The sequence below is a fragment of the Sycon ciliatum genome, chromosome 1 (genome assembly GCF_964019385.1).
Source record: "Sycon ciliatum chromosome 1, ocSycCili1.1, whole genome shotgun sequence".
Taxonomy (NCBI): Eukaryota; Metazoa; Porifera; class Calcarea; order Leucosolenida; family Sycettidae; genus Sycon; species Sycon ciliatum.
Genome location: NC_088643.1, coordinates 19412009 through 19438883, shown reverse-complemented (window position 1 = coordinate 19438883; position 26875 = coordinate 19412009). Strand labels below are relative to the sequence as shown.

General features: G+C 47.5%; 2 protein-coding genes across 4 annotated transcripts; one reads left to right on the top strand and one right to left on the bottom strand.

Moving 5' to 3' along the window:
• The first annotated feature begins 662 nt into the window (after nt 1-662).
• On the top strand, nt 663-6307 carry LOC135816872 (uncharacterized). The gene is made up of 3 exons (XM_065329976.1): nt 663-1213; nt 4066-4176; nt 4825-6307. The coding sequence occupies exons 1-3, from the start codon at nt 830-832 to the stop codon at nt 5824-5826; spliced, it is 1497 nt and encodes a 498-aa protein (XP_065186048.1). The 5' UTR covers nt 663-829; the 3' UTR covers nt 5827-6307.
• Nucleotides 6308-8076: 1769 nt separating this feature from the next.
• LOC135816854 (polycomb group RING finger protein 3-like) lies at nt 8077-26203 on the bottom strand. Of its 3 annotated transcripts, none has more exons than XM_065329957.1 (10): nt 25861-26203; nt 14096-14195; nt 13480-13576; nt 12835-12890; nt 12142-12201; nt 11522-11696; nt 10486-10516; nt 9596-9694; nt 9151-9234; nt 8077-8714 (listed from the first exon to the last, which is right to left on the bottom strand). In XM_065329957.1, the coding sequence occupies exons 1-10, from the start codon at nt 26035-26037 to the stop codon at nt 8673-8675; spliced, it is 921 nt and encodes a 306-aa protein (XP_065186029.1). In that variant the 5' UTR covers nt 26038-26203; the 3' UTR covers nt 8077-8672. The 3 variants fall into 3 exon arrangements, with proteins under 3 accessions (XP_065186029.1, XP_065186041.1, XP_065186034.1); XM_065329969.1 differs by lacking the exon at nt 25861-26203 and adding an exon at nt 22095-22229 and having other exon boundaries at nt 8078-8714; XM_065329962.1 differs by lacking the exon at nt 25861-26203 and adding an exon at nt 15234-15414 and having other exon boundaries at nt 8078-8714.
• Nucleotides 26204-26875: the final 672 nt, after the last annotated feature.

The window sequence follows — 26875 nt, the reverse complement described above, 5'->3', positions numbered from 1 at the left end:
TACGACTGCACTGGTTCACACAATCGCAATGCGCCGGGAGAGGTTGCAAGAAGCCCACCGCCGGTGACTCCCGGCGCGTACCGGCGATATGTGAACCAACCCTAAGTCTTACGAGTCTTAGACGTGTTGCAACAGGTAATAGGGCTTGAAAGTGCTACGTCACAACAATCATAGCAACAATTTCAAAAATTCAAAAACTGGATCCACTTGGATCCAGTTTTTGTATGGATCCAAGCACATTTCAAGCGGTCTTACTCACAGCAAGGTGATGTAGCCGGTGTAATTGACTGGATTGCCTAATGGGGGTGGGGTAAGAACTGGTGGCGAAGAAAAGTCACACCTGCATACGACATGCGTGGGTTGCTATGCACCCACATACTGAGGCAATAGCAAAGTCACACCTTTGAGTGGATCCCAAATAGAAATCTGATGTGAACTTAGTACTCCCTGGCCGTTTTTGACGTCATCACTTTCAAGCCCTATTGCTAGTGTTGGCGTTATCATGGTTACAGTCGTCATGCATCCACTCACCGTAATGTGTGTGACGTCACTCTTTGTGTTGACAAATCCTCCCACACACTGCACGATGTGTCGTGGTGGTATGGACTCTACCGTATACCATGGTATACGTAGTCTACGTCGATGAGTTGCTCCCTGCATGCTGGTTGTGCCGTTTGAAGGCGTTTCCGACACAATCATCTTCCGTCCGCCTAGCTCTTTGAGCGACAACATCGCATGAGCTGTCGAATGAGCTGTCGAATGAGCTGAGTAAAGGAGTCGGAGGATTTCCGCTCGAGGCATCTTGCAGACATAGCACGGCCAAACTAGAATGAGTCGTGTCATAGGGCCCGAGGCGCTCAAGTCGCGCATGGATGGCGGCGGGCGTTCTCATCGCGGCGGCTTGCCTCTTGTTTTCGACATTGGCTCGCATTGCATATTTCTTGGGACGGCCGGACAGCCGCTGCCATACCTGGAAATACCCCCGGTGGTGGCGCAACACAGGAATGCTGGTCAGCTGAACGATGATTCGCCGATTGGCAGCCTCGTCGAGGAGCGGTCGGAATACCTGCTCGGGCCCGACAAGAGAAATGAATATTTTGTCGGCGAGCAAGCGAAGCAACTGCTTCGGTCGGCGGAGGGCGAAGGCTCTGAATACGTTGCGCGATATCCTCTAGCGAATCAGAGAGTCATCAATTGGACTGACCTGGAAAAAGTAAGCAACATTATTATTTTTGTTCACTTGCCGCATGTTTGCGTGCTGTCACCGTTCATTTGCATTGCGGTGGATTTCCTCCGTCACCGCTGCATTCAAGCACGTCGTTTTATGCATACATATGCATACGTGACAAATGACAATACAAAAATCCCTGAAACTAGATCTAAACCCATACAGACCTCAATACACCCTTTCGAGCTCATGGTTGATTCAGATATTTGTTCCTCTTGTCTCCCGCAAGCATGGGATGGGGGGCTCAAGCCAGGAAATCCACAAAATGTGTGTGTGTGTGTGTGTGTGTGTGTGTGTGTGTGTGTGTGTGTGTTTGTGTGTGTGTGTGTGTGTGTGTGTGTGTGTGTGTGTGTGTGTGTGTGTGTGTGTACAAGTTGCTATGTCTAACATAGCTGTTCGCTATCATCGCTTCCGCGATGGGCAGGTCTGAGGTCTGAGGTGTATGTGTGTGTGTGTGTGTGTGTGTGTAAGAAAAAAAGAGAAAAAAATGGAAAAATGAAAAATAGGGATTCACTGGCCAGAAAAAGTCACTTCAATCAGCTGTGTGGTGGATACCAGGCTAAAAATAGTGGCGGTCAATTCATCAGCCTTGCAAGCTGTTGAATGGTGTAATTTCAGCACAAGTTGCTATGTCTAACATAGCTGTTCGCTATCATCGCTTCCGCGATGGGCAGGTCTGAGGCCTGAGGTGTGTGTGTGTGTGTGTGTAGGGGGGGGGGGGGGGGGGGGTCGAGACTGAACACAGAAGAAGAGGATCCAGTTTTTGTATGGCCCTTGGACTGGTATCCTGGACTCAAATTTCACTCTGCTGCACTTAGCTGCTGCTCAATGAAATCCCATCAAGCGAGCCTGTGCCACGCCGGGCGCTGTGCCACACCGGGCAGCGCTGTGCAGCCCTTGTTTGACCCTTGGACAGTGGGATGTGAACTGGTGTAGGGTGCAGACTACAAAGACTCGCACAATTATTTTTATTGAGAAGCACTGCCCATGGATTTGCTCCAGCTCCACCACATGCCGCGCTCATTGATGAACAGGCCCTGCTGCTTACGCTTGCATATCAAGTACTGTACATCCTAGGGAAAACCAACTAATGTAAAGCAGAAATTTTCGGTGGTGTGTTATTTTCGGTAACTCCGGTGCCGAAATTTTACTGAAAATAACACGCACCGAAAGTTTCGGTATAGTACTAGTACACCTACCTGGAAAACGGGTTTACCGAAAATTTCCCTCCACCGAACCGCCGATTTTGGAGAATACCGAAAATATTACACCACCGAAAATTTCTGCTTTTACAGTGTGCTGATTACTTGCCACCTACTGGTTATAGTCGTACACCATCATACAGTATTTATACTCACTGTCAGTTGCAAGATGATGGATGCTACGTAACAGCCACTATCATGCCAGTGGGGTGGGCAGACTAAGCCACTCACCACACTACAGTACTAGAATGCTGGTGGTAATCATCACACGGCATCTACACTGCACGTCTGTGTGACTCTCAGTGAAGTGCTTAGGCACCTGTGTGTTAGGCTGCTGCGAGATGATCATAGCAGGGCCGGTGCCGGAACCGGTCCGGTTGGTGAGGTCATCACCGGACCAACATGTTAGCCATCAACACAATCATGTTTACTACTATGGAGGTCATGTGTACCCTCCATATCATGCACAAAGTATGAAAGGCACTCGGAGAGTACCGGACCAATCAAGAAGTGTGTCCGGCAGTCCTGCATAGTCACGGATGTGTTTCCCACAAAGGGGAAATGCATAGATGTGACTTCACAAGTTGAACACCAGAAGAAGAACACTATAGCCGATAACTCAATCGTCCATAACGCACAGATGTCATCAGTGACCAGTTGTTGGTGACTGTTCACCCCTACTACCTCCCCATTCCTTTAGGTCTGCAGTCCAGGCTTTCCCCGTACAGTCGTCCCTCTCTAATCCGGCACTTGTTTATCCAGCACCCTTGCAAACCAGCACACTTTCTGGCAAAACGGATTTTTTCAGTTCATTTTCTACGCCGTTTAATCCGGCACTTGAATTCCGCCTCCAGCAGCGATTTTCTGCAACAAATCACTCAAACTGTACATAATTCGATTTTCTAATCCAGCAGTTGTACATCGCAGACTGTCAGGGACCATTGTAACATACACAACACATGTCACATACACTTGGGAATATCCTATGCCAGTGCATAGGATATTCCCGCCAAGTGTATGTTATAGACATGCATTCCACAAAGTACTTGGATTGACACAGAACATCCCTACGTTTTGACGTACGACACAAACATGTATGTTAACATGTGGGCCGGGTTGGAGGGCAGGATTTGATAATCCAGCACCCTTGTTTATCCAGCAAAAAATGCCGTTGCAAAAGGTGCCGGATTAGAGAGGGACGACTGTACCAGACTGAGGACATGACTGTATCAGCTGAGGTCGCAAGACACAGCACCAGCATGAACTGGGTGTTGCGCCCTACCTAGCTTAGGTTGGACTACCGGCGTGTTCCCATTGCCTGCATGCCGTGTGTTGTGCAAACACACTACAACGTGTACACTGCGTGAGTCAGTGGATGACTCGAAAACTGCAGCACGATGATCTGAAAACATGTCTGCACATTTGGCACGATGTGCATGAAATGGATCAAATACATTATAGTATTGTCTGATGATTGCCTATTGGCGTGAAACTCAGAGCTGCAAGAGAAAACCTGTTTCACTTTGTCAATAGTGTATGACCAGCTTTGTATAGTGTGCTGCATTGAGCACTATCCCTGTTGCTTGAATGGTGCCTGCTTATAAGTTATACTGATTAGGTCTGTTCATGTTGCAGATCTGGATCCATGGCATGCACCACAATCTCGGGGTGGTGGCCGAAGACCATCCCATCCTGATGAACGTACCACCGTACTTACACGCCAAGGACCACCGCAAGATGTTGGAGGTGTGTTTGCCAGCCTGATGGCCAGGATGCATGCTGTTCTGCAGGCTGCAGGAGCTGCGAGATTGTGTATAGGCCAGATGCATGTACTTCCAGCTCTAGTGATGACATCAGACAAATCCATACTGTACAAAGCAAACTTGCCTGATTCTGTGCTACATGAAGTACACTGAATGATCATGGTAGTCAGTGTAGGTGTACTACTTGTACACTTTATGTTGTACTGTCAAATGGGGGCAGTATAACTCAGGATTGTTAAGGCATTGACACATGCATAGCAACTCGTGAATGACGACACAATCTTCAGACCTGCAGTGAACATTTGACTGCGTACTTTCAACCGCGCGGGGAACGACAACTCGAGAATAACGACGGTGCTTTCCTGATGAACAATCGAGGGTCGTTATTCGCAAGGTTGACTGTACTTGTTATTATTATTCAACTATACGAGTGAGAACAGTTGCAGTGGAGTCTTCAACTTCTTTATCATGAAAATAAAACCAAGACTTGAAGATGGAAATCTGTCCACAAAGTCAATGCAAAAAAAGGAAGAGAAAAGTTGCAAATTATACAATGAACTTGCACGAGTGCGCCGTTCATCATTTCCAGTGCATGCATGTTCAACTTGTCGTTCTTGCTGTGCCTATTCAGATTCTGTTCGAGTCGCTGAACGGGTGCGATGTGAGTCTCCATGACGACGCGGCGCTAGCGCTGCTGAGCCGTGGCGTGTCGAGTGGCATGGTGCTGGCGCTGGGCCACTCGACGGCCGAGTTTGTGCCGGTCGAGGAGGGCTTCACCACGCACCACTTTGCCATGCCGATGGACGACAGCATGACGGGAATAGCGACCACGCGACGCCTGAAAGACCTGCTGGCCAAGAGTCCTCACGACTTCACGAAAGAAGTCGTAGGGAAGTGCCACCTGAGCGACGAGTACGCGCAAGCCCTGAAGGAGGACTACAGCATGGTGGCGCAGTTCTACAACCATCAGCTCTGCGACTTTGACGAGAGCTGGAAGCGAGTGCTGGAGGAGAAACAGCGGCACTCGCGCGTCTCACTCGGGCCGCGCATGTTCTGGTACGACAACCGGCAGCAAGTCGATCCCCGCAAGAACATTGTCCAAGAGCTGAAACTGAAGGACAGGGAAGGGAAAGAGTGTGAGCTTATGTTGGGCCCGGAAAGAATGGCTGTGTACGAAAGTCTCTTCGACGCCCGTCGCCTAGACCCGGAGCAAATGTACGTTCCTGAAGAGGAGACAGGCGTACTGGCCGGGCCCGGCAGAACGGGCAAGACGGTGCCAGTTCCCAAAGATGGTCTAGCCGGACGCATCACCGCTCACTTGGAGGTTCTGGCCGAGTACGCTGTAAACGGCACGGTACTCCGGAACCTCGTGGTGACTGGCGGTAACGCATGCGCCCCGGGCTTTGCCGACCGCCTCGGCTCCGACCTGCTTCGCTACAGCAGGGAGAATGGCAAGAAGGTCTGGACGCTGCCGAGGCACCGGGTCCTGTCGTCGCCAAACCCTCGCTACGACGTGTGGAAGGGCGGCTCCATTCTGGCGACGCACCCGAGCATGAGCTGGGTGAGCAAGCGCTTCTACATGGAGCACGGAGCTGCCAACACGATAAAACAAAAGCTGTGGCTGAGAGAGTGAGCACTGGACCAAGATCGCCTGCCATGCATCGCCTGAACAGAGTGGACTGGCGATGTAGCACTCAGAGAACGTGTTTACTGGTATACGCTACGGGCAATGTGTGCACATGCTAGCACTAACAGGGAAACACATACTCCCTGGCCTCATGTGTCCGCAGATTACCAGCCTGAAACGTATGCAGAGTATACCGGATCAACTGTGAATACAATACCAGTGGTTCTTATGGTCTCTGGCCTGATTTGAAGTGGCCGTGGCCCTGTGTTTGTCATCGTAACCATAGTTACAGTGGGACTCCTGCATAGACACTGTCAGTCACGTTACCTTGCCGACCGTACTACATTGTGTACTTGATTTCCACCATAGTCCATAGCCTGCGCAATGGGCTGGATACATTTTGTTGTTTTGACTCAACTCCATGCCCCAGCATGGTCTGGTCTACCTGCCAAGTGCAATCATTGTGCAATCATTGTGCTAGCCTGTACTTGATAGTGCTAGTGACGGGACAACAGTGTATGAAAATAACGAACGGAATGACTCTTCACGCAGCTTCACTGTAACAACAAATTGGTCTCACGGCAACACTGGCCAACTGAGCTGCACTACTATTTCACACAGCCTGACGGTTCTTGTTCAACGCTTCGCTCGCTATGACCGTCTTTCAGGCACATTCGACTATGTGAACGAGCAGTGCAGCTGAGCGTTGTCCAATGTTGCCATAAGACCCATTTTGACAAAACAGAAAGGTTCCAGGCTGTCCGAAACAGTGCTCAATGCACAGGCAGAGCTACTTACAACAGGTAGAGGATGAACATTACAAGGAACTCTTTCATCCTCTACTTCTTGACCAATTTGATATTTAATATCTTTTTTTTATTTTTTTATTCAGACCAAATAATAATAAATTTTATTATTATTTGGTCTGAATAAAAAAATTAAAAAATAAACAACAGAGTGATCACAGTACAGTGCAGATGTTGTGTGCTGCCGTCCGGTGGCCAGTAATACATACCCTAGGGACTTGGAGTGCTCGCACTCTTCAGTTTCACACTGCAAGTCACCATCAACATCAGCCATGGAAGCCCGTGTACATACAGTGACGACACACCAGATAGTCGGAGCCGAAACTAGTCCCAACTTCCGAATGCTTTGGCAAGAGGTGGCCTTCCGATAGGTTGGAAGCATGCGGGCGCGCGCACATGTAAATAGTTAGGCTACATTTCTTTGGAGTGCACACACACACACACACACACACCTTTGACGCCCATCGCCGGAGGCGATGATAGCAATGCTACGGCAGAGGCCATAGCAGCTTGTGCTGGGATTGCACCATTCAACAGCTTGCAAGACTGAAGAATTGACCGTCACTATTCAGCCTGGTCTACACCATACAGCTATTTGAAGTGACTTTTTCTGGCCAGCGAATCCCTATTTTTGGTCTTTTCATTTTTTCCCGCACACACATCACACCACATACTCCGGCATGCACTGGCTGTTGGTAACCACCCAGGAGAATGAAAGAAAAGTCAGGAAGAGTCTGAGAAAGAGAAGAAAGACGTGTGTGACCATAATCGTCGGGAATCGAACCCGCAATCTATCGATTGGAAATCGCTGCACATACAGTAAATAGTGGATATAACGTGCCCCTTTGATTTTCGATAATTTATCACTATATCCGGTGCATCACTATAGCCGATTTGCATGTATGACTGACACATGACACATGACTGTGCATGAAATGATGCGTACATGCTGGAAAAAGCATGAAAAGCAGCCACGTGTACGTGTGGCTGCTTACAGCATACAGGGAAGAATTTTCTCTCGATCACGTCTGCTGCCTGATGCATCCAGGCAACACTGGATCCGTTTTGGAGGAAGTGAACTATATTGGAAGAACACTTGTTTTGTGATCATCACTCTTGATCAGTATTATGCGATATTTTCCTGTGCATTTGATATGGTTTGCTTCCTGAAGCCCATCACAATAAGCGATATATCGGTATAGCCGATAATAGTGTGTATAGTGATATTTTAACTGTATTTTTTGTGATTTGATTTTGATTTTGGCGAGTTCTATCATTATAGCCGGTATATCGTTACACCCGGTCACTTTATAAACGATACTCACTGTACCACTGCACCATATGGGACACACACACACACACACACACACACACACACACACACACACACACACACACACACACACACACACACACACACACACACACACACACACACACACACAGAGGCAAATAGGCTACATTTCCTTAGAGTTTCAACATGACTTCAGTCAAATCAGCAGGTGCACGGTGACAAGAGTCAGTCGACCAGTGCCGGCAACAGGGATACGCCAGAGAGAATGCAATCATCGGGTGTTAAAGAGTAAAAAAAGAAAGAAAAAAGGACAGAAGAACATGAACGTGGCCAAAAGGGACACGGCTAGATGTGCACACTGCAGCCTTGCTTAGTAAAGCTAGACTTCAACACCGACTAAAACTAATAAGAGCAGTGAGAAAGAGAAGGGGAGAGAGAGAGAGAGAAAGTGAAGTAGCCCCTACACCTAGAATGGCAAGAGTGGAGAGTAGCAAGACAGAGAGAGATAGCCACACGTGTCAATCAAAGTACCCAGACACGCAATCTGACTCGCGTGCGCGCACTCAGCGCTTTTAAAAAGCCTAATAAAAACATATCTCCAGCCACACTAAACGCATCAAACACGCGCACGCGCACACACACACACACACACACACACACCACACACACACAGCACACTTCACTGGCAGCCTATAAAACATTGAGATCTGGTGATAGCACGTTGAGCTGAACTACGTCGAGCTGAACTAGACCTATGGCACAGCAACAGTGAATGTTAGGTCGACCACATCAGTCTGCATAGGATATACATGAAGAAACACAACACAACGGAAACAATAACAACTCATGTCAAGCATCGCAGAAAGCTGTCGCACTATACTGCTGTCCTAGATGAAATTCGACCCAAAGTGCATACTAGTAATTGGCGCTCTGGACTTACACAAGGGATCACTGAAAGTGGTGCGAATGCTGCTGTAGTACAAATACAGAGAGGGAGAGAGAGGGGGGGGGGGGGGGGGGGAGAGAGAGAGAGATGCACTAGCCATGGGTAATGGTGGTCCAGGGTGCCAGCTTTGCTTTGGGTCGGATTTTGCGTAGCGCAACTGCACATACATTAGCTGGCAAGCAAATAACACACCGCAACCGCATTTTGATGTGTTTATGCTCGAAAACTTGCGCCCCACTACAACCCCGACACATGCACACCACACGCATGCACACATGCTGTACCTTTTTCAGCCTCCAGCGAGTGCGAGAGAGGAATTCTAACGAGTGCTCCTTGCCGAGTACCTGATCGTCGAATAGAACGTCGACCTGCCGAACATATAGACAAGGTGGAGAAATGTCAGCACTTACAGAACACTGTTGTACGAAGTCAATACCCGTACCTCTACCGCTGCACCAGAATACGTTTAGAGTTACCCTTTAAAATAGAGTTATGCATGGGCAGCACGAAAACACTAGTAAGTTAAACACAGCAGTCTCAGAAATTGTTTGCAAGGCTTGAAATGCGAACACATCTCAATACGCATGTGCCAGGTCAACCCGGTGCACAACAGGATACGAAACTGCTTGGGGGGGGGGGGGGGGGGTGATTGGACTGCGGGGATGGTCTTCAACAAACTTCTATTCCTGGGCTGGCCTAATCACGAGAGGTTTCCGCGAAGAGACTTACATTGGCGGTATCGGACAGCGAGAGCTTGGTCTTGATGTACTTGCGCAGAATGTTAACAGTGGCTTTCGACGACATACAGATGAACGGCCGCTGAAGCTTCTGAACACGGAAAATGAAAAGAACAAGGCAAAGGAAAGAGGAAGAAGGTTTTATTGCACTTGTATCTTGATGTTATTTCTAACACCTTTCTATTTACAGTACTTAACTTCAGTTTCTTTGGTTGTATCCTTAGTTCCGTTTTTTCCCACTGATGATAGGAACGAGAAAATCGATTCTGGGTTTTCAATAATATTTTTGTTATAAAATACACAGTAATACATGTCAAACAAGTAACGTAGTTGCGTGATGTCTGCGGCCTTCATCCTATTCATAGCTATATTAAAGAGGAAGAAAAGAGTTATAATTGGCACAACAACTCTACCCGGACTTTTTCCAGTCTGGTTTTTTTTCATTTTCCGTACTCTTTCCAGACTTGTAGACTATGCTGCAAATCCTGCATTGTGCAGTAAGAGTAGTACACTAATGTCAGTCATTGGGCGAGGCTATCGAACTGGTCAAATCACTCAACACTACTCCGAGTACCGGTACTACCGGGCATGGTGCTGTAGAAGTCTTGAGGCTTCTTGCAGCTTCATCTGTAGAGAGGAGAACTTGGGCGGACACACCCATTCCCCCCATTCCATTGTAAACTATTAAATGGAACTGGTACAGATGTTCAGTCAAGCCTATTTGCAGTGCTGTGGGAATGTTTGTGTTTACCGAAGTTCCTTTCTCTACTATTCATTGCTAGTCATTGCTGCCAGCCAAAACAGTTTGCCGGCGACAGGTTAGTTTTCTCCAAAGTCCTGCAAGCGGGGACAAACAGATAAATACCACGATGCTTCACTGACCTTCGTTGGCGATCTCTTCCCAACAACTTCCCTGAACATGAAGAAAGACAAACAGACACATCCATCATTTCAAACATGGCCGATAGTACGATCCGCCACTTGCCGTATGTACCCGACCATGGCATACATGTACACTCGGACGTCTCTTATCCGGGCACCTTGGGACCGGGCACTGCCCGTATCTCAGATTTGCCCGTATCTCAGAATAACTCACCTACCATGTATGATATCATTTTTTGAAGAAGTTTATTTGGCACGTATTGCACATGTTGAGGATACAAAGGGAACCCATTGATAAAAATGTGGGGATTGCATAGGTTGGCAGTGAAACATAAGCACTTCCACACACGGAAAAAAGTTCAAAAACCCCAAATTCGAAGCATTTGTGCTATAGGCCCTCAGCTGAAGGTGCCCGGTAGAGAGACGTGCCCGTATCTGAGGCGTCCAGATAAGAGGCGTTTGAGTGTACTGATGCTAAGGCATTACAAGCCGTACGAAATCAGCACCACCCACCAGCTCTTAAAAGAATGCCCTCTACTACACCCCCCCCCCCCCCCCCCCGCCACATACACACACGGGCACGTGCACACACCACACCCACCCATACTACACCCACGCACACATACCCGTACCCCCCATCCTACACACACACACACACACACACACACACACACACACACACACACACACACACACACCCATACTACACCCACGCACACGCACCACACATGCCCGTACCCCCCCCCCCCCACACACACACACACCACCACCACCACCACACACACACACACCCACATACACCTCAGACCTCAGACATGCCCATCGCGGAAGCGATGATAGCGAACAGCTATGTTAGACATAGCAACTACACACACACACCTCAGACCTCAGACATGCCCATCGCGGGAGCGATGATAGCGAACAGCTATGTTTTAGACATAGCAACTCACACACACACACACACACACACACACACACACACACACACACACACACACACACACACACACACACACACACACACACGACTACTTACTTCGGATCTCTTCTCTTCAGGTGGATTGCGATCAGCCCGTCGCTATCCGGATCGGATGATGCCATTGGCGATCGTGACTGGGCGGTAGTGGATGCAGCTGACGGTGCTGCAACGGATTGCACACCATTTGTTGACGGCTGAGCAAATGACGGGTTATTCTCTGGCTCGGCATCAGCTGGAAAACCACACAGCACAGTCACGTTAGGGAAACCTTGAATTGAAAATACTACAACTACTTCGTGAGGTAGTGTTTCACACAATATTCCTCTTACTTTGCTGAAGCTTGTATCGGAATGCGTCCCTAGTGGTGGTGAAATAATTGTACTGGATATTCGATTAGAGGACAGTTCTTGAAAATAATCGTAGTGGGAATATATCAGAGTACTCGTTCATGCATTGTGCATGTACAACCCCCCCCGTTGTGCTCGGTCCACATAAACAGTTCTCACACCATGAGGGCAATGTGCTCTAGAAACTACTGTCAAGTGGAGTGATAGGCAAGAGAGATTGGAACACACACACACACCCACACCCACACACCCACCCACACCCACACCCACACACACCACTACTGCTGCTGCTAGCAACAGGTAGAATGCAAGGAAAGTATTTATACATACATTGGACTTCAGGAACAATGCCGTGCTCCTCGTTGTATGCCCTCTCCCTCTCAATCTCGTCTGAACACATTTGCATTACAGTGCGTGCACACACACACACACACACACACACACACACACACACATACATGAGCGCGCACACACACACACGTACAGAAAGAAGCACATTACAATTTAGTAAGAATAAACAGACAGGACAACAGCACACCATGCATCAAATGCACTGCCACATTCAGTGCCACCGACAAAGCACAACACGGTGCTACTAGTCTGAATGATACCCGTTGTACTGCTGCCATCATGTACACCTGCGACTAAACTAGAGTAAGCCAAACATACACACACACACACACACATACACACATGTACACACACATGCACATACACACACACACACACACACACACATACACACACAGACACGTACACACACATGCACATACCACACCCACACATGATTCTTTTAAAAGTGTAAAAAAAAACTAAAACAAACATGCACGCACACACACACATGCACGCACACACACATGCACAGTGATGCACATGCATGCATGCACACACACACACCACACACACGCACACACACGCGCGTGCACACACACACATACACACACACACACACAACGTGGGCAAACTACAGTACTGCACCACTAAACGAGCGAGAGCCGATATGGAGAGAGAAGCTCGGCTCACCTTTTTGCAGCCCTGGGACTAACTTGTAGACGATATCAGACATTGTGCGATCCATACTGTATACACAAAGAAAAAGCACCAGCACCACCACCACCAGTTCACCACGATGCCACCAAGACCAGAAGCAAAACACAGCGGCGTGATCATTCGAACCAACACTAGCCAGCAAAGACGAGCTCATCAGGGTATGCACTTGATACGGAATGGCAGGGCAGTGCTTCTGATGTCAATAACTACAATAGCCATATGACATGATTGCACAACTTCTATTGACCAGCTGTGCACTACAGGGAGTGGGTGAACCTCTGGCTTCACAGCAGGTATTGATTTGCGATCCCTGGGCCATTTGGCCCAAATATAAACATGCCGAACAATGGTAGAAATGTATTATATCTTTTATTTAGGCGGGGGCACACCACACGGAGTGCATTGGCATAAAAAAAGGGTGTGCATAGGTAACTGTCTTGGCTGTCACACACACACACACACACACTCACCTCAAACACACACACACACACCTCAAACACACACGCACACGCGCGCGCACACACACCACACACGCACACGCGCGCGCGCACACACACACACACCTCAAGCAAACAACGGAATATGGAGCTGAGATCAGGGTTAGGTTCTGGTACTCACCGCACATAGTGAAGCGGATAGGCCTCGTGGATGACAATACGACACGTCGGGCAGTCCCGCTTGACGTGCAGGTGCTTGACAATGCATGATCGGCAGACTGTGTGTGTGTGTGTGTGTGTGTGTGTGTGTGTGTGTGTGTGTGTGTGTGTGTGTGTGTGTGTGTGTGTGTGTGTGTGTGTGTGTAGGAGAGAGAGAGAGAGAGAGAGAGAGAGAGAGAGAGAGAGAGAGAGAGAGAGAGAGAGAGACAAACAGAAAGAATTGGAAACAGTTACCAAATACATAAAATCCCAAAGCGGTATTCCCACATCGCCTTGTAAACAACATGATACATCTACTTTACAGGCATAGAGATATACACATATCCCACCAAATCCACAGTAGAAAACAAAACACTGCCATGATGGTATCAGCGTCAGCAAAAACAGTCCAGACAAAGACCATAATACTAGAAAAATGATTTCAAAAATACCCCTCCATACACGCACACACACACACATGCATGCACACACGCATGCACATGTGCACGGGCACATGTACACGCACCAAGAACGTACTAGTTTGCTCCCTCTCAAAGACATAGTCGACAATCAAGGGTAAACCATTCAGCAGCACTTACAAGAATGTAGGCACTCAGTGACGGTGGCTGCGTTTACCAAGTACCCAGAACACAGGCCACATGTGATGTGTGGAGTTAAATCCCGTACGTTTATAGTACGCTGTGAGTGAAAGGAACAAGCAGAATTCATGCACACACAAGTGTGAGGGCGTGCACACAGGAACATACGCACGCACACACACGCACGCGCAGGCACAAACACACACAAATACCCATACACACGCATGTACACACACACGTGCACATACACGGACACACACACACGCACACACGCGCGCAGGCGCACACACGCAGGCACACACACATGCACACAAACATGCGCACACACACACATATGCACATACACACACACACACACACATTCTTCATTGGCCGCCATCGTCACAGCATCAGATCGATGGAATACTGATCTCAACAGCACTGAATGAAAGCCGCTCGCCAGATCAGTGTGAATAAGTACACAGTGAGTCATATCATGGGCCACCACAGACCAATCTTGTGCCACTGCTGCTAGTCCTGAATCAAATGTGTTACTATTTTGTGTGTGCTTCAGTATGAACATAGAAACAGAGGAAGGAAGAAGGAGAAAGATGATCCAAGCAAAGAAGGGACAAGGAGAGGCCATTCTGGGACATATTTTATCACAGAACCAGCACGGTCAGGAAGTCAACAAGACATGAAGCTGTGATTCCAGATCTGGACTTGCTGCTGACATAACCTCCTGTTGTGGCTTTGTGGCGATTGAAGAAAGAGGAATTTCCGCAGCACCACGCTCTGATCGTACCCGACTGTTGCTACCATCAGGCGAAGGTACTCGGTACATTTATTGATAAGGACAGCCATTCGCCAAACAGCCCCTAGCCTAATCAGCGCTCACAACTCGCGTCTGAATTTGAGTGAGAGATTGGAACGTTTTCAGTGGCGCTGAGATTCAAGAATATTCAGGAGAGACTTCTTCCACCACTGTCCAAATCACAGATTCTATAACAAGTGAAATTACTTCAGCTCCATCCGTAATCCAACTCAAGGATAGCCACAGGATCAGTCTCTGCTTTCCAGCATATACCAGATATACTCATAATGTCACATTTCCCCTTCTCTGTGTCCAAAGCTATAGTGAAATGCACAATGAACATACATCGGGTCGTTTCTTTCCTCGAACGACTGGCTCCTCGCCGCCATCGCTAATTGCTTGCTCGTCCAGGCGCCTGTCCATCTCCTCAGTCCAACCAAAATGAAATCGCAGCTCGACGTTGCCAACCTCCTGGAGATATATCGCTTTACTTACTTACTATTGCCAGTGCAGCGCATGTACTCGTACGACAGCCTACAGCCTCATGATGAGCTCAGTACAGGCCACATAAAAACAGAAATGACTGGCAATCTGTCAAGCGCGTGCGTAATGCCCGAGTACGAGTATGTATGAGCTAATACAGTGCGCTAGCTTGTGCGCAGTGCATGCAGCTCACTCATTTTTATGAAGAAAAAGCGAGCCTTGCAGCGCGCGCGCGTGCGCACCCGGTACGAAGTGATTTGGCTTTTTTTAACATTTGGCATTTTTTAACAAATGTGTAAAATTTGCTTTTCTTCTGGCTGTTTCTCTGCTCCGGATGGCTGTATCGAAACATGGGTGGTGGCAAATGGGAGGCAGTTTATCGTAGCCGGATCAACATTGACCAGAAAATTTGGTGCATATAATTTAATTCTCCCTGCCACATTGGTATAATTAATGGTGGGTGCTTTGATGATTTGTGTAAAATGTGTAAAATGAGCCCCTGAATGGACGAGGAGGGCAGTGAATTGCTTCCGCAGGGCCTTTGGACGACGTCAGGCCGTCTTGCCATCACTAGAGACAGTAATGAAGAACAGTAGGTCATGGAATGCACTCTGTGAGAACGAAAACATCGCTGCGATGCTATGCTATCTATCCAATTCCACCGTATAACACAGCCATTAGTTACAAATACAAAAACACGGCTTTCGCAGCATACAATGCAGTTCACTCCTCTGTTGACGGATTAATTTTCATCCACTAGCAAATAGTAGCAATCCTTGAAGTGATATCTATCAACTAACATTGATGACCGAATATCCCAGTTTGTGATGCCATTTTACAAATTTGTTAAAAAATGACACACCAATTATTTGAATCCTGAGAATACTGTGAAAGTAGGACATGATTCAAGACACTTTCCAAAGTGCAGTGGGATCATTCCCATTTTTGGACACAACGGGCATGAAGGATAGCACTTCCACTTGCAACAATTCATTTGGACGTAGCTTGTCTAGAAGTGACTGAAAAACGTCATTTTACAACCATGTTAAAAAAAAAGCCAAACCACCTCGTACTCAGCTCAGATCAGCTGAGTCAGCTCCAGCTCGCTCCGCGATCTGTCAACGATGAGGATAAGCCATAACTAACTATTACTTACTTATGGCTTATCCTCATCGCATAAGGAGTCGAGTCGGACTCGTAGGTCTACTACGCGATCGCGGGCGCTAGTGCCTGGTCATGCAACACGTCTGCAGTACATGACCATAGCCGTAGATCTAGATACAGTTCGCCATGTCTACCAGGTCTACAGACGAGGTCTACCAACGTTGCAACAACAAGCCCTAGCCGTCATTGTAGGCCTGGTGCTCGAAGTCTCAAGAACTAGAAATCCAAGGAGAAGGTTCAGGGTTATCAGGCCGGAAGCAGTGAGAAACTTTAGCAAGAAGAATAGATGATAACAAGAGTACATAAACCGGTTTATGTACTCTTGATGATGATATTAGATAAACCTTGTATTGTAGAAACACGCTTTTAGTTTAACCACGAACGAAGTAGCGGTGAGGCATCCTGCAGCTTCATAACTCGAAGAGAATTGGTGAGCAAACATGCTCATTCCCTGGGCACTGCAAATTCACAACTCATTTCATTTTACAGAATCATTTTCAACGTTTCGGCAAATTGCCATCATCAGGATGCAATATGAAGTGGAAGTCTGCCAAGGAGCAGTTATATACACTAATTTGGTGTTCTTAGGTGTTGATAATAATTATTTCTATGACTGCACATGTTACCTCCGTGCTAGAAATATGACATGTCTAAAACTAGTGAAAGATCACAAGTTTTCACTGACTCATATGCTGGGTGTTGGTAATAAGTTAGCACAGCGCAGATGTCGCCAGATAACTTAAATGTCTGAACAGGTTTCTCGCAAGCATTGTCTTCCAATGACACCATGTGTAAGGAAAGTGAACAGAAAATTCAAGACCAACTTCAACTCAACCACTATCCAGAGAGCCTCATCATCAATGCCCGAGAAGCAGCAAGGAAACCCAAGCGTCGCCGCCGAGGTAATCCGTGTTGTGCGTTTCTGAAGCTGCCATATAAGTCGGACAGGGTGCATCACAGCGTCAGCAAAGCTATCCGGAAGCAAAAGTAATTAGTTACCAGTCCGGGTGGTTTACGAGCATGCGGGTAGCCTCAAACGTCAGCTCTGTCACTCAGCACAAAGTCCGCCCAGCTGCATTAAGGAGCCCAACATCAGAAAGACAAAGAGAAGAGGACGCCCAATGGGACCGTGTCTGACTTGTAAGTCGGGTGGAGTGAAAATATGTTTGAAGAAGAATGTGATATACCGGCTGCAATGCAAGGTGTGCAGGGAAAAATACATCGGAGAGACGGGTCGCACACTGGAGACGAGACTGGAGGAACACAACGGTGAAGCTCGTAGGCGCACTGTGGATAAGCCATGGGGTGACCACATGCGAGCTAAGCATGCAGGGATCAACCTAGGTGTCGGGGACAGCATCTTCTCGGCAGTGTCGGTGGTTGCAAGAGCCAGTGACAGGGCAAGCCGCAAATTGCGAGAGGCAGTGGAGATCAGAAACGAAGGCCCAGAGATCTACACCAGTGCTGGGTGGTCATAACAGTCACACCACACTGGCTATCTAGGTGACCGTATTTTCTGGAAAACACTGACATGGTCACATTCGTGTATTGCTTGCGAGAAACCTGTTCAGACATTTCTCAAGTTATCTGGTGACATCTGCGCTGTGCTAACTTATTACCAACACCCAGCATATGAGTCAGTGAAAACTTGTGATCTTTCACTAGTTTTAGACATGTCATATTTCTAGCACGGAGGTAACATGTGCAGTCATAGAAATAATTATTATCAACACCTAAGAACACCAAATTAGTGTATATAACTGCTCCTTGGCAGACTTCCACTTCATATTGCATCCTGATGATGGCAATTTGCCGAAACGTTGAAAATGATTCTGTAAAATGAAATGTGCAATTTGAAACTCGGATGTTGAGCCATAAATAAATGTAGAAGAGAAAAGGACATATGGATACGAGTTAAGAGTAACTCTCCATCACAGCCTTGAACCTTCCAAGTTGGAAGGCTGTCGGTTAGCGCTACGGAGATGTGTTGAAGCTAGGTGTCAGGACGTCGAATGTTTCAGTACTCTGTCAGTTTTGTGCCTAGTTATTGCACTTTCTGACTGTATATAGTATCATGTTACAGTGATGGAGAGTTACTCTTAACTCGTATCCACATGTCCTTTTCTCTTCTACATTAAAATGAAATGAGTTGTGAATTTGCAGTGCCCAGGGAATGAGCATGTTTGCTCACCAATTCTCTTCGACGCTTTTAGTTTGACAGCATAATTATTACAGGGCGGTGGAACACCGTGTTCGGAAACAGTGCCCCTTTTACTACAACCATCCACAGTTGGCAGAGCCCCGGTCTTGCGACCATCTTTAATGCAAACCTTCTCCCCACCGGATTGACAAGTAAGACATGGCTCAAGCGGGCGGCCTCGTCTCCTACGTTGCGCAATAGTCGGTTCCTTGACACATTGGGGTGGCGACTGTGCTGAACGACATTGCGGAGACTGCCCAAGTGCTCATAATTATACTACTCTTACCGGCAGTTTTTACTTGCGAATGGCGAACTAGGCTTCCGTGCCGCTTCTCTCGCCTCTGATATGATGTTTTCTGGATAATGGTTCAGTAGTAGTCGTTGGTGTATCTTGTGTTCACTTTCAGCCCGCATCTGAGCATTGTATGAGAGTCGCTGTGCTTTCAAGAATTGCGACTGTGCGACGGCCAACTTGACATGGGTAGGGACAGAAGATGCGTAGTCACACAGACCACTGCTGCACGGCTTCTGAAATAATCTATAAAATGTTAATGACAATTCGCCTGACTGTTGATATAATCTAGGCAGCCCCTGTCGCAGCTCAGATCATAGGTGAACTTGATTCGATGGTGCGCGTTGTTGAATCGGTCGATCAACTCCATATGTCGCTGTTTTCCATGGATCCAGAGGATAATGATATCAATATACTTGTACAGTCATGTACCTTCTGTACAGAATTGGCGCAAGGGGCGAGTCCTGGAGAATACGTGTTTCTATGGTGTGCATGAACAAAATTGCAAATGGTGGTGCAAGATTATTGCCCATAGATACCCCGTCAGGCTGGTGGTAAATTTGGCGACCGAATCTGAAGTAATTGTGAGTAAGAACGAATCTGAGCAAGCTTTTGGCTTGGCAGACATCGAGGCCAAACATGTCTATTTGCTGAAAATGCTCACCTAGGATGTCGCCCACGGCATCAACGCCTTCCTCAATTGGGATACTCGGGTATAATCCCACTACATCCATCGTGGCTGGAATTGCTCCTCCTTCCTTGCTCCAATTTCATCAAACACCGTAATCGTGACCTGCCCTATTCCTTTGTTGTGCGGCGCTCGAGGATCAGTTTGTGCCTTGTGGGGTGGCAAATTACCTGCCCTCGTGGTGCCGGCCCGTGCGTCCTACGTCCGGAGGCAAGCTGGTGATGACGCTCATCTTTTGACCTGACTGTAGTCGACTGTCGTCGATCAATGATTATGTTCTTGTCGCATGGACGCGTGCTGACTGTATATATTTATCTATGTTTGAGTGGGGCTTCTTTGATCGCTTTTTACTAAGTTTTAGTGGTCTCTACTGAATTCATGCTTTTCACACGTCACAGAGCACCAAGCATCGTCCGTTGTAACAAATAGTTTCATGCCCATAGCAACAATAATAATAGTTACAACGAACGATGCTTGGTGCTCTGTGACGTGTGTGTGATCTATAATCTATAAACTTCTTTATTTCAGGATTACCCAAAGGCTGATGCCTATCGATAAAGTTGGACCAGGATGAAGGAGCGGCTATGAACAGAACTCGGAGCGCGTTTCAAAGAACTGCCTTTGCCGAGTCAGCCCAGGCCAGCAGGCTCGAAAAAATTAGAATTTCTCATGGACGCAGTAGATCTACCAAGTCCATAATTATTAGCTCTCAGCAGCGCGTTTCCGACATTCCTGGTGAAGCACGTACAGTTCGTTGTGGACGGTTGTAATGCCAAGCCTGCAGTCAAGTGCTATCAAAAAAAGAGGAGCTTTGTGGCCATGCATTTATCTACACAACACCAGAGAAGAAGACAGCACAAGTAAAGGCTATAGAGTGGTAAAATAACTTCGGACCACGTGTTTTCAGGCTTTCCGCAAGTGGGAGGGATCTCAATCCATGATCGCCTTGCGCGAACTGGCCTAATGTCTGCCGTTTGGGATAAGGCATTCTTCACAGAGTGGAAGCAGTGACAGCTTGTCTGCGCGCAGGACTACCACTTGCCATGATAAACTTCCAGCATCCCAATGATCATCAGCAATAATGGTTTTCACCTCTCGCTACCTGGATAATGAGGGGGAAAGATAATGATTCACCTACTATTCTGCCACAGCCCTACATCAAGTTGCAATGGAGAGCAGCCACGTGAGAAGAGATCATGTCTTATTACCTCTATCCTTCACAGCTGAGACTTTCAGCTCGTGCTTATCTTGGTCGTCCTCACCTTCCCCTCCTTATGTTATTTCTATAACTTAGAACCTTCCACTGAGTTGGAAGGCTGTTGGAGTGCGCATCCAAGATGTACTAGAGCTGCTAGCCAGTTAGTTGTAGAACGTCAGTACGTCGGTCAGTGTTGTGCAATTTTATCGCATGAGCTGATTGTATAGAGGTTATGCGATAACGTCAAATCCGCCATATATAGGAGCCAGTTGGGGTGGCAAAATGCCCAAAGCGGGTACAGAAACACCTTATATAGAAAAATTTGGGGTGGCAAACGTACTGTATGACGTGTATCGCATAAGATCTTATACATGTACTATGTAACTGGTGGTGTTACCGTGTTAGTGGACATTATAGCGTAACTTGTAGTTCCTTGGTCCCTTTTCTTTTCTATAAATTTATCCTTGGCTCTCCATCCGAGTAGTAGTAGTAGTAGTAGAATTTATTATTTTGATAGGGAAGGCCATACAGACGTTGCCGTCTTCCTTCCGAGTCCATTCTTGCACACCTGATGGAATGATTATCGCTCACTATACTCTTGAACAAGGGAACTAAAAGACAATCTGCAGCAAGAGCAAGAGTTGGTTTGTAAGCCTGTGTAGTGTGTAGCTGTAGCAGAAAGGGTTGACCTACATTGTACATTGTACACGTACGTGTAAGTAACTACATGTAGTTACAATGTACATGATTGTACTTTGTAGTTACGACATTGTGTGTGGGTGGTAATCAGATAAAAGGTATTTCTGAACGCATTTTGTCCATAATATGAATGTTTTGTCCTCGTTTTCTTCAGAATATTTGAATTATATGCTGGCTTCATTCCAATATTCCCTTTGTCCCTTAATATGCCATAATGAACTGTCTCACAAAATATGCGGAAATATGCGCAAGCATATTTGGTCGAGGCCTACTATCAACCACGGAGGTTGTAGTAAAATCACTGTTTCCGAACACGGTGGTCTCTTGTTACATGCTGCACTGCAAATTAAGAACATTCAAGCGCCATAGAATGGCGACTGAAGGCTGAGATTGGGTTTTGAGCCAATTATCCTATGGCCCTAATCACAAAGGCCACAGACATTCAACAAAAAAACGTCTCGCGAGATACTAACTTAACTTACATTTCGTTGCTTCTGAGCCATTATCGGGATAGATGTGCCCTTGCCCTTGGCTCTGCTTGGACTGGAGCCAGAGAAAGAACGCCGCTTGCTGAACTGAAGCAGCGTACAGGATGTCAGCAACGTAATCCACGTGTGCACGCCGACTCAGCAGCTGATCGAGTCTGTGCAGAAGGACCGAGGCAGCACGCCAAACGCCGCCGGTGTGCGGAAGGCAGTGGTCTTTAGCACTCTTACTAAGTCTTAGTCTACCTTTCTCTCTTTCTCTTTCTCTTGGCGATGTCGCGAGGCAAGATAAGTCTGCAACAAGCAGTCGGTGCTACACCATTACAACTAGGAAGACGCCGCCGCTCAGGCTGACTGCTCGACAACAGAAGCAAGACTTTATGCACACGCACTCAAACAAAGTATTGGATCAGGGCATGTAGTGCAGTGTATCTTGGTCGACTATGAGTATTACACTCTTAGTCTTACCACCGCCAACTAACGCTCGACTCTCCTAACCCATCTTGGCCGAAATATTCTGTACCCCGGTAACAAGGCGGGGGATTTATGACGTAGGATGAGCAGGGCACACTGTGCCATGGTTACGTGTAACGCGTGTAAGTACGTACCATAATTTAATGGCGGGCATAATTACTAGTGCTTTACCTAATCCTTGCAGCTTGGCCGTGCTTCATGTAGTCGATGATGTGGCCACCCACCCTACACAACCGTGCATCCCCTACTGGTGCAGCAAAGGGAGAAGTATGTGACAATCCGCATTCGCCTCAGTCAAACCAATAAAGTGGATCAAAACCTGGAGAGGCGACGAACAAACGACTACTACTATTATCAGAACTACCGCGTACCGGTACGTTCACAGACTCAGTGCACTGGTTCATGCTGCATGCAGCGCTGCTGATCACCCGAAAAGTGTGGTCTACATATACAGGATGTTGCACAGTGTCCGCGAGGATTATTTTTCATAATCCCCGCGGCGCTGCGCGCCTTGGGGATTTGAAAAATAATCCCCTCTTAAAGGGGAAGTTAAGGCAAAAATTAAAATTTCACCAGTTGTAGTCTTCGGGGTGCTGAGTCGAATGGTCTTGGTCCGAGGAAGCTGAGACGCTCCCTTCCTACTTGAATCCCAATCGAACTCGCACACTTCCACCGAAACTGGGTGACTGCGCCCTACTAGATGGGGATTTGTATGCAAAATATCACTAAAAGCGCCATTTCGTTCTTATAAAAGCACGGATGACCGCGATTGGCCCATATGTTGTAGTCTTTTGGCCGCTGAGTCGACTGGTTTTGGTCCGAAAAGGCTGCGATGCAGCGTTCCTCCTTTATTCCCAATCGAACATGGTTGAAGAAGCGGTCACGTGCTAGGCACCGGCGGATTATGCGGGCATAATTATTGGCATAATTTGGTGGTTGAAAATTTGGAGCATAATTTGGCATCCTTTCGGAGGTAGGAGCATAACTACATGATTGTACCACAGTTCTAGTATGTAGGCGTGTGCAATGCACCTGATCAGTGCTGGTGGTATGCATGGTAAAGGGTTCAGAGGTCATGCAGATATAATAGTGTTTTCAATGCACCGCAGGGTAGAAATCATGGCCGTAAATTACATCTTGATGCATGTTACGAAGTCATGGATTTTAGCAGCCATGACTGTGCAGGCTATGGATATTGCTCTAAATAAATTGAGGTACAGTTGTTCGGTCATGATGGAAGGAGAGGTGGAGCTACGGGAGAGATGAGCTGATTATTCGCAGGGTGGACGAGTATGACAATTACGAAGACAGTTGAACATGATAATTTACGAAGGTAACTCAAACTGATTCGGCAATGAAAAATCTCTTTACAAAAGAAGTTATCGAATGAATAGAAGAAGTAATGTTTTCTCTTTTCCATGTTGATCTCTAGGCTAGCATGCATGGACAGACACCTTGGTATGGGGATTCAGTACTCATGTAACATGTTGTTGTATTAATATGGCCACTTGCAAGTACGAAAAAGGCACAATTTTCCGAACTTTGAGGGTCCATAAGTACAACAAAGTGAATATGTATCCCCGCATGCCAAAGCATAATATGAGGATCTTGCAAGCATAATGCGAGAATCCATAAAAGCATAATTCCATGATTTCGCGAGCATAATCCGCTGGAGCCTATCACGTGCTCCTGGGTGCCAAAATCACCTGGTAACCACGCCAGCAGGCGAGAACTTTCACACCAAGGTTCAACTCGAGTTCAACTCGAGTGACAGGACTGCACCCAAAAAAGGTCAAACAGGCTAGTAAGTTGTACCCTGCAGGCACGGTGACCAGGTGACTGGTGTACGCAGGAGCACGTGACCGCTTGTTCAACCATGTTCGATTGGGAATAAAGGAGGAACGCTGCATCGCAGCCTTTTCGGACCAAAACCAATCGACTCAGCGTCCAAAAGACTACAACATATGGGCCAATCGCGGTCATCCATGCTTTTATAAGAACGAAATGGCGCTTTTAGTGACATTTTGCATACAAATCCCCATCTAGTAGGGCGCAGTCACCCAGTTTCGGTGGAAGTGCGCGAGTTCGATTGGGATTCAAGTAGGAAGGGAGCGTCTCAGCTTCCTCGGACCACGGCCATTCGACTCAGCACCCCGAAGACTACAACTGGTGAAATTTTAATTTTTGCCTTAACTTCCCCTTTAACCGTGCAATACTAGTATCCTATACATAGCGTTTGTCTGGAGGTGCCTTCACGGTAAAGCTAGTGCCACGTAATCGTTGTCTGTACTGATCGTCAGATCTGCTGGCAGGAGAACCCGTCATCAGAGGTCCAGTGGTCTGCTCAGTCAGCCATCCTCCACTCGCTCTGGTGCTTCTCGGCCGTCCGTCGCAGGATCTGCACTCTGGAACCTGCTGCCGGATGACGTTCGGACCATAGCAAGACAGAAAAAGTTTAGCATAAGTTGCCTACCATATTGCTGCTCAGACTAACCCTCCCCCTAGCTCTCCTCGACCACCCTGTCACCCCTGATACTCGCTTGACTCCTCTAACAGATACTGCTTCTGTCGTAATTTTCTAAGTCCTGTCCTCTCTTTTCTAAATGCGGCTTATCCATTATCCATTCGCCTTTATGTCATTGGGCCTAGTTCCCGTTTATTGTGCGAAAATAAACCAACCAACTGAAACCATGTTAGGCATGTAGACAGGGACACGATAAAGAGTGGTACTGGTAGTGGTGCGACGTGAGCGTCATTTTCTCCGGGATTAGCGCGGGTACGTCCGCTAAGACGAGAAGCTAAACTTCTCGTTACTTACTTGGCACTCAGGTACTTTCACGGCTAGTCCGGCTCCAAAAAGCCAACAGGACCACCAGTCCGTAGGGCTGAGACATGGTATAGGAACTTGGGAAGTACTACTGTAGTAATTAGTTGTCTCACAGTGTGCCGCCTCACGTCACGAGGGAGCGGAGATAAGCACTGTCACTCGGAACAATAAAGTAACAAAAAATTCTCAGCTAGCAGCGCATCGCCGCCAGTTGGGAAAACATAATTTGAACCGTATGGGGGAACGTCCCACGGCATCAAAGAATGCCGAATGCTACTGGATGATGACGAAAGTAGGTGGAGTATGCTCCTCTTTTGAGCAAGCACGCCGACCAGATCAGGGAGCCCTTCCCAGGTATGTGAAGGGCTCCAGGACCGGATGGCTCTCTGGAGAAAGTATGTACAGTAATATTTGTATACATAATTGATGCTTCGTTCGATCAGTCCGACAGAATCCACTTACCGCAGGCTTTGGCCTCGCTTTGCCGTGTACATGTAGCAGTTCCCGGTCCCGTGTTTCAGGCGACGTCACCATGGTCAGCCGGTCGCTTCGCGCAACACGCATTGTTGGCTTCTTCGCCTTGTTGTCTGCAGTTGGACTGCCCGGCCGTGTGGAAGCGTCCGGCTCAGTTCCGGTCATACCTGCGATTCTTGGGTTGGTTCACAGCAGGGAGTAGTACAATAGTCAATACCGTTCACAGCGCTGTGTGTTCTTTCCCAACGAAGATTTTCAGCAAACCCGAAGGCAGAGACCATGAAGACAGCAACATTCAATGATTCAACTGTGCCGATACAGGACTGTTCACTTAGTATTATCAGGATTATTATGAGACTGCATGCCGTGCACTGTCCTATTTATAAAGGCATCTTGTGTGTTGCAGAGTCGCTTCGCGGCCATCGACTACACACCTCAGGCAACTGAAGGCGACAAGTAGCGCCGTGACGCAGCATGTGCCACTGGTAGTACTGTTATTATGGTATATGCACAGAAGCCTTGCTTGGTAGGGGAAGTATTAGTTAAAGGGGAAGTTAAGGCAAAAATTAAAATTTCACCAGTTGTAGTCTTCGGGGTGCTGAGTCGAATGGTCTTGGTCCGAGGAAGCTGAGACGCTCCCTTCCTACTTGAATCCCAATCGAACTCGCGCACTTCCACCGAAACTGGGTGACTGCGCCCTACGAGATGGGGATTTGTATGCAAAATGTCACTAAAAGCGCCATTTTGTTCTTATAAAAGCACGGATGACCGCGATTGGCCCATATGTTGTAGTCTTTTGGACGCTGAGTCGACTGGTTTTGGTCCGAAAAGGCTGCGATGCAGCGTTCCTCCTTTATTCCCAATCGAACATGGTTGAACAAGCGGTCACGTGCTCCTGCGTACACCAGTCACCTGGTCACCGTGCCTGCAGGGTACAACTTACTAGCCTGTTTGACCTTTTTTGGGTGCAGTCCTGTCACCCGAGTTGAACTCGAGTTGAACC